The following is an 8,771-nucleotide window of genomic DNA, read 5'->3' as shown; positions in this document are numbered from 1 at the left end:
GCTGCTGACCTCTGGTGAGGTGGTGCTCAGATGACATCGCCATCTACGGAGTGGATACGTCGGGCGTTTGTGTCTGAGCCTGTGAGTGAGGTGCTTTCGTGTGTCCCTGTTATTGATGACGTGTCTACTTACAGAGTCGACCTGGGACTGCTGTAAGGGAAGTTGAGTCAGTCTACCCAAGGCAGCCGTCTCCATACCTTGTGCTTTGCTGCAGCAGCTGTGAGTCGTCTCCCGGAGGAACACTGTGGTGTTACCCTGCCTGTGAAGCGGCAGTGAAGGCTTGTCGTACCCGGGACCGACTGCTGGAGACGATTAACCACTGGGGTATTGAGGACAGGAGAGTGATTTGTGGTATCACACGAAGCTCCTGACTAGGGCGCTACCCTAGTATCGCTCGTGGAGTGGCCTGACCAGCGTTGCTGATCCGGAACCTGCCAGCAGACCTGCTGGACTTGTGGTTGACGGCCTCCATGGCGGTGCCTCCAGTGGAACTGTGTTTTGGATGGCCTGTGGCCAGGGTAGACTCAGCTTGTCGAAAGGATTCGTCAAAGAGGCCACGAAAGCACCGAGGATTTGGCACCGAGAGTTGGGATCCAGAGTCTTCAGGAGAAGACGATAGTGTATATAATTCCCTTGTGGAGTGTTAATACCCCTCCCCCTGAGTAACTTTTTATATATTATTTATTTGGTGATGGTAATAATTATAATTTTAAGTTCTTAACTTTATTTCCCTTCCCCTTTAAGTTACTTGCGTCACGGATCTCATCCCTTGAAAGCCACTACTGGCTTGGGGCCAGATACAACTTCCTCTAATAACATCAGAGTACGAACTCAGTTGCGACCCGAGAGGGCCGTAACATAATTGGCATCCCCAGCGGGATCCGTCCCCTTGTTAAGTATGTTTGACAGGGGTGGTGAAGTGGCGTAATCCCTGTATATAATTCCCCCTGTGTGTGATGATTGGGACGTTATACGTCCTAAGCGGTGCTCAAGAGTGACTAAGTGCGATATTGTGCAGTGCGGTGCTCGCTGTGATTAAGCGATTAAGTGCAATATTGTGTAGTGCGGTGCTCGGCGTGATTCAGTGCAATATTGTAGAGCGAAGTGTTCGCTGGGATTCAGTGCAAAATTGTGTAGTGCGGTGCCCGAAGTAATTACGTGCAATATTGGCAAGTGAGGCGCCAGGTGCGATAAAGTGCAATATTGGCGTAGAACAGTGCTCGGTGCGTTATGTGCTAACGTGAAAGCGGTGTTAAGTGTTCCGTCTGTGACAATGGCAGAAAAAGCTACCATCGATGATCTGGACGAGGTTCAGGCTTTTCTGAACAGAGACGACTGTCTTGCCAGACTAAAATATCTGAGCAAACCGGAACTTGTGCTAGTGAGCGCCTACCTGGAGATCAAGATCCGTGCCAGTGATTCCCGTGTGGAAATCTTGTCCAAGGTTCACCGGCATTTGAAGGCAGAGAAACAGGAAGGCGAGACTCCTAGTATAAAGGAATGTGAGGAAATAGCTTCCATTGAACAGGAAGGTAAGAGCAGTGATGTCGAAAGTGATGAGAGTGAACTAAATATAAGTGTGCTCACTGTGAAGATGCGTGAACTAGAGATCCATCGTGAAATAGAATGGAAAAAGCTAGAAATCGCTAAAGAGAGAGAAGAGGAAGCGAGAAAGAGAGAAGATAAGAAATTAGAAATGGAAAGAGAGCGGTTAGGAAAAGAACTAGAGATACGACGTTTAGAATTAGAACGAGAAATAGAAAGAGAAGAGCGAGAGCGAGAAAGAGAAGAACGAGAAAAAGAACGAGAAAGAGAAGAGAGACGAGAGAGAGAGAAGAGCGAGAGCGAGAAAGAGAAGAACAAGAAAAAGAACGAGAAAGAGAAGAAAGACGAGAGAGAGAAGAACGAGAAAGAGAAGAGAAACGAGAAAGAGAAGACCGAGAAAGGAAAGAGAAACAGCGAGAGAGAGAAGAAAAGGAAAGGCAGAGACAACATGAACTAGAAGTATTACGATTAGGGGGTGGTCGGAGGCCAACAACGGAAACCAGTAGTTTCGATCCGGTAAGAAACATCAAAATGGTCCCCAAATTCCATGAGAAGGAAGTGTCAAAGTTCTTTGCAGCCTTCGAGAAAGTCGCTGCCTCTTTGGAGTGGCCAAGGGAGAATTGGGCCATCATGATACAGTCAGTCTTGACTGGGAAGGCCCAAATCGCCTACTCCACGTTATCCCTTGACGACTCCGGCGATTATGACAAGGTGAAGAAGGTTGTGCTCATGGCGTACCAATTGGTACCTGAGGCGTACAGGCAGAAGTTCAGAAACCTGAAAAAGACCTCAGAGCACACTTTCACCGAATTCGCCACCATCAAGGAGCGACTTTTCCAGGAATGGTGTGCCTCTCGGAAGGTGGAGACCAAAGAAGACCTCGAGCAGCTCATACTGCTAGAGGACTTCAAGGATTGTTTGTCTGGAGACCTGAAGACGTACTTAGAGGAACAGCAGGTAGAGACCTTGAGTGCGGCAGCCACCATGGCTGAGGAGTACATCCTGACGCATAGGCCTTCTGCTAAGTACGTCCCGAGGAATTACCAGCGCCGGTTTGACAGACCTCATGACGAAGAAGAAAGACCCGTCCCACAAAGCGCTAAGAAGACGCCCCCAAGTAGCCCTCGAAGGACTAGTCCTAGCAGTCCGAAACACCGTAGTCCAAGGAGGAATATGGTGTGCTGGACTTGTGGGCAGAAAGGGCATGTAGCTGCTATGTGCCGAGGCAGAAGAGGTGGCGGCGCACGTAGGGAGGTGATGATGATGAGCTGTGTTACACCACCAGCAGGAAGCCAGTCGATGACGACGCAGGAAGGATCAAGTTTGTTCGCCCCTCACACTTCAAGCGGGTATGTAACGAGTGATCATACTGGTAGATCTGTAGTAGTGCTCAGAGATAGTGGAGCAGCCCAGTCCCTGATCGTGAGAAGCTCGTTACCCGAGGGAGTAAGTGTGGACGGGAGACAACAAGTTGTCCTGGTTGGGTTTCCTAGGACGCAGTATATCGCCCCCTTAGTGCTGGTACATCTCGACTCGCCTTACTTCAGCAGCACATGTGCGTTGGCAGTAGTCGATACCCTCCCTATAGCAGGGATTGACGTGATACTAGCCAACGACTTGGTAACAGATTGGAGCATCAATCTTCCCAAGGTCGCGGACGAGTCAGCCGGAGCAGCAAGGTCGGAGGTAACGGCAGGCAATGGTAATGTCCAGGTAAAGGCAGACCCGGATTCAAACAAGTTTAATTTGTCCTCTCACCCACAGATCGACAGTGTTCTAGCAGAGTCTCCTGATTCTTCTCTCGACAAGAAACATGAGGTTACGATGGCAGAAGTACCTGAGCTAGAAGAGAGGCCTTGTGTGCAGGCACCCACGGATACCAACGAGTCTGGAGCGAAGGCGGATGTGTACTTGCGGTATGGCAAGGTACAGCGTTCATTGAACCGGCCAGAGATTCCCCAGACGTCAGAGGTATGTGAGGTGTGTTCGAAAGGTCTAGTGCCCTCTTTGGTCCAAACCAGGCTAATGGATGTAGCCGGCTATGAACATTTCAAGCTCAGGAAGTTTATCCCTAAATTAACCAAATGTTTCCTAGCGGTATTTTTTGTTCTTGTGTGTGCTCTCAGTGAGGACCAGTGGACGACCCGGCAGATGATGGCTCCCGTGAACACCACGACGAGATCCCAGGGATTAGAGACGTGCACTGTGAGTGTTGCAGTGGAAGAAGGGACCTGGAAGGTAATGGTTGATACAGGAGGTACGAGATATGATAATATGAGTGACTGTTTCCGGCAGGTTGACACCCCCGCGTGATTGCTGAGCCTCAATGCAGCGTTATGCGGAACGTTGGTCGACCTGACGGTGGCAGAGCGAATGCCATCTTCGATGTACGAACAGCCCCGTTGGAACTAGGTGTGAGCCTAGTAGAGGAGTCCGCTGTAAGTACTGACTTGCCCACTGTCACTGTCACTCTGAATTATCAGACCCCTGTATTCCAGGTTCCTGTCTCCCTGAAGGACTACCGGATCGGCACCAGAAATGCCGTCTGTGATCAGCCATCATCGGTGCCACGACATAGGGAAGTGTCGAGTCGCCCTAGGTCAGGGCGATATCGATCCTTACTCGAGAGATGTGAGTTGACGCCCCTGCTTGACATCGCAGAGGAGGTGTGGAAAATTACGGCAGGCAGGTCATCGCCAGCCATCATTAAGTTCCCTTTGTGCCAGGGTTTCTCCTTAGTACAGTTCTGTGGACGAGACAGCCTCGCCGTTCCAGTTTATAAAGCATGTGAGTCCATTTGGAGTCGTGTCGCCGTACTAATTTGGTTTGTGTTTCTTTTTCTAGAACCCCAAACCAAATTCTTTTTGGTGGGGAGGTGTTACGAACCCGGATCCAGCGTCCGAGCATGGAGCAGTGATGACCGCGCCATCTGTGGGTCAGCTCCCGAAACCCCCACCAAATGGACGACGACTCCTGGTGAGGACGACGTGTACTGGCCACAAGGGTCGGTTTCCAGTCCTGGTCAGCTCACAACACAGCCGCTGCTGACCTCTGGTGAGGTGGTGCTCAGACGACAACGCCATCTATGGAGTGGATACGTCGGGCGTTTGTGTCTGAGCCTGTGAGTGAGGTGCTTTTGTGTGTCCCTGTTATTGATGACGTGTCTACTTACAGAGTCGACCTGGGACTGCTGTAAGGGAAGTTGAGTCAGTCTACTCAAGGCAGCCGTCTCCATACCTTGTGCTTTGCTGCAGCAGCTGTAAGTCGTCTCCCGGAGGAACACTGTGGTGTTACCCTGCCTGTGAAGCGGCAGTGAAGGCTTGTCGTACCCGGGACCGACTGCTGGAGACGATTAACCACTGGGGTATTGAGGACAGGAGAGTGATTTGTGGTATCACACGAGGCTCCTGACTAGGGCGCTACCCTAGTATCGCTCGTGGAGTGGCCTGACCAGCGTTGCTGATCCGGAACCTGCCAGCAGACCTGCTGGACTTGTGGTTGACGGCCTCCACGGCGGTGCCCCCAGTGGAACTGTGTTTTGGCTGGCCTGTGGCCAGGGTAGACTCAGCTTGTTGAAAGGATTCGTCAAAGAGGCCACGAAAGCACCGAGGATTTGGCACCGAGAGTTGGGATCCAGAGTCTTCAGGAGAAGACGATAGTGTATATAATTTCCTTGTGCAGTGTTAATACCCCTCCCCCTGAGTAACCTTTTATATATTATTTATTTGGTGATGGTAATAATTATAATCTTAAGTTCCTAACTTTATTTCCCTTCCCCTTTAAGTTACTTGCGTCACGGATCTCATCCCTTGAAAGCCACTACTGGCTTGGGGCCGGATACAACTTCCTCTAATAACATCAGAGTACGAACTCAGTTGCGACCCGAGAGGGCCGTAACATCAAATGAAAGAAAAAAAAATCTAGCGATGAGGAACATTTGCTCAAGAACAATAGAGTTTATCGAGAGAAATATGACGTAAGATAAAAGACCTGCAAACTAGAGATGGAGGAAAAGAGAAGGAAAGGGTAATTGGAAACTCTACCCAGGAAACAATTTTAGGTTGCCACAACGTATCTGGAAAGTGTTGGAAAGTAGGGGGCTATGTTTTTTGTTTTCACGCATTAGATGCGTAATTTTGTGTGGATGTAAATAAGTTTCCAAAACGTATTGCACGAAACGTTGGCAAAAAAAATCAAACCTTGTGGCAACCTTAAATGTTTCACAAACGAAGCTTTCTATTGCTGTTATTTATATAAATGTAGAAATATAAAAATATATTTCTACATTTAGTAAAATGAAACAAGATCATAATAATGGTTGATTCATCATTTTTATTCATTTTTTGAGGAAGAAGGCGAGGAAGAAGGAGGAGGTCGACGAGGAAGAAGAAGAACGTCGACGAGGTAGAGTAGAAGATGGAAGACCTCGAGGAGGAAGGAGGAGGAGGAGGTAGAGTCAGAAGAGGAAGGAGGCATGAGGTAGAGGAGGAAGTTAAAAAGAACATTGAGGAGGAGGAGGGTGAGTAGGAAGGAGGAGGAGGGCGAGGAGGAAGGAGGAGGAGGGCGAGAAGAAAGGAGGAGGAGGGCGAGGAAGAGGAAGGAGGAGGACGAGGAGGAGAAAGGAGGAAGGCAAGGAGGAGAAAGGAGGAGGGCGAAGAGGAAGGAGAAGGAAAAGGGCGAAGAGGAAGGTGGAGTAGGACGAGGATTACGAAGGAGAAGGGTGAGGAGGAAGGAGGAAGATAAGGAGTAAGGAGGAGGGCGAGAAGGAAGGAGAAAGGGGGCGAGGAGGAAGGAGGACGAGGAGGAAAAAGGAGGGCGAGGAGGAAGAGGGTGAGGAGTATGGAGGAAAGAGAGAAGGAAGGAGGAGGAGAGCGAAGAGGAAGGAGGAGGAGGAGGGTGAAGAGAAAAGAGGAGGGCGAGGAGGGAGGAGGAGAACGAAGAGGTAGGAGGAGGAGGAGAACGAGGAAGAAGGAGGAAGAGGGCGAGGAGGAAGGAGGAGGGGGAGGAGGGAGGAGGAGGCGGGCAAGGAGGACGAGGCGAGGCGGAAGGAGCAGAAGGGTGAGGAGAAAGGAGAAGAAGGGCGAGGAGGAAGGAGGAGGAGGAGGGTGAGGAGTAAGGAGGTGGGCAAGGAGGAGGAGGGCAAGGAGGAAGGAGGAGGGCGAGTAAGAAGGAGGAGAAGGAAGAGGAAGGAGGAAGAATTCCAGGTAAGAGGATGAGGTTGAGGAGGAAGCAGGATGTCGAGGAGGAAGCAGGATGTCGAGGAGGAAGAGTAAAAGATGGAGGATCTAGAGAAGGAAAGAGGAGAAGGAGGAGGAAGAGGGGAAGGAGATGGAAGTCGAGGCTGAAGGAGGAAGGAGGATGAGGTAGAGGAGGAAGTTAAAGAGGAAGTGGAGGAAGAGGAGGGTGAGGAGAAAAAAGGGGGAGGAGGAATGAGGAGTAGGGCGAGGATGAAGGAGGAGGGCGAGGAGGAAGGAGGAGGAGGAGGGCGACGAGGAAGGAGAAAGGAGGAGGACGAAGAGGAAGGAGGAGGGCAAGGAGGAAGGAGGAGAGCGAGGAGGAAGGAGGAGAGCGAGGAGGAAGGAGGAGGGCAAGGAGGAAGGAGGAGAGCGAGGAGGAAGGAGGAGAGCGAGGAGGAAGGAGGAGGAGGAGAGCGAGGAGGAGGAGAGGGAGGGGAAGGAGAAGAAGGAGGAGAGAGAGGAGGAAGGAGGAGGAGGAGGAGGAGAGGGAGGAGAAAAAAGGAGGAGGAGAGGGAAGAGGAGGAGGAGGAGGAGAGCGAGGAGGAAGGAGGAAGGAGGAGGGCGAAGAGGAAGGAGGAGGGCAATGAGGAAGGAGGCCCAGGAGGAAGAAGGCCGAGGAGGAAGGAGGAGGAGTAGGGCGAGGAGGAAGGAGGTGAAGGGCGAGAAGGAAGGAGGGGGCGAGGAGGAAGGAGAAAGAGGGTGAGGAAGAAGGAGGAGGAGTGCGAGGAGGGAAGAGGGCGAGGAAGAGGAGGGGGAGGAGGAAGGAGGAGGAGGGCGAGGAGGAAGGAGGAGGAGGTCGAGGAGAAAGGAGGAGGAGGAGGGCGAGGAGGAAGTATGAGGAGGGCGAGGAGGAGGAGGAGGAGGGCGAGGAGGAAGGAGGAGGAGGTGGGCGAGGAGGAAGAAGGAGGAGAGCAAGGAGGATGAGGGCGAGAAGGAATGAACAGAAGGGCGAGGAGGAAGGCAGAGGAGGGCGAGCAGGAAAGAGAAGGAAGGAGGAGAAGGCAGAGGAGGGCGAGCAGGAAAGAGAAGGAAGGAGGAGGTGGGCGAGGAGGAAAGAGGCGGGCAAGGAGGAAGGAGGAGGAAGACGAAGAGGAAAGAAGGAGGAGGTCGAGGAGGAAGAATTCCAGGTAAGAGGATGAGGTCGAGGAGGACGAGTAAAAGATGAAGGAGCTAGAGGAGTTAGGAGGAGAAGGAGGAAGAGAGGGAAAGAGGTGGAGGTCGAGGTTGAAGGAGGAAGGAGGATGAGGTAGAGGGGGCATTAAGTTGGTGTTGGAAAAGTTATTCAATGTCAACCAATATTATATGACTAGTTGTATATGGAAAGTGCTGAAATTGTACCAAGTTTCAGTACTGCAGCGTAAATAGAAAGGGAGATTTTGTTTTGTTTTGTTTTTTTCAACGTTTTTTACACATTTTCAAGTCTACACTTCAGAACACACGTTTCAGATATAATTATTCTGTGACAATTTTCTGACACATTTGCATATAATAAAGGACCTTGAGATACAGAATTTCCAAAACATCTTTAGTTTTCCTAATACAAATGTTCAAAGTTCCCCCAAAAAATTATGCAAATATGGCATGTTTATTGCTATTATAAAATCAATAAATGAACTTAGAGAAAAATGAAAACTCACCAATGTAGAGACATGCCCTCTACATATACTGTGTAAGTTTCATGTAAATTGAATAAAAAATGAATCAGTTTTGTAAACATTTGTGTCAATTGAAAAAAAAAAAAGAATAAAGTCTAAGGTTCTAAAATCTGTGGCTGAGGTTGACATCAACCAATTTTCTCCAAAATTGGCATCCTTACAGATAGGCTTACGTACAATCAGGTGTGTAAATTTGATGCAAATCGCCCCCCAAAAAAATGAAAAAAGAGAATTTGAAAAAAAAAAAAAAATGAATAAAAAAAATTTTCTTAAATTTTTTTTCCAATTAAACTAATTATAATATTTGTTTAATATATGCTATTGTGATAGCAAA

The 8,771-nt window shown here is 49.7% G+C and overlaps 1 protein-coding gene across 1 annotated transcript; it reads left to right on the top strand.

The window, feature by feature from the left end:
* Positions 1 to 470: 470 nt before the first annotated feature.
* Positions 471 to 5,999, top strand: LOC138364961 (capping protein inhibiting regulator of actin dynamics-like). The gene is made up of 3 exons (XM_069325047.1): positions 471 to 620; positions 1,529 to 1,776; positions 5,894 to 5,999. Exons 1-3 carry the CDS (start codon positions 471 to 473, stop codon positions 5,997 to 5,999), a joined length of 504 nt encoding a protein of 167 aa, XP_069181148.1.
* Positions 6,000 to 8,771: the final 2,772 nt, after the last annotated feature.

Source organism: Procambarus clarkii, chromosome 15 (assembly GCF_040958095.1).
Source record: "Procambarus clarkii isolate CNS0578487 chromosome 15, FALCON_Pclarkii_2.0, whole genome shotgun sequence".
Lineage (NCBI taxonomy): Eukaryota > Metazoa > Arthropoda > Malacostraca > Decapoda > Cambaridae > Procambarus > Procambarus clarkii.
This window is presented reverse-complemented; position numbering and strand designations above follow the sequence as displayed.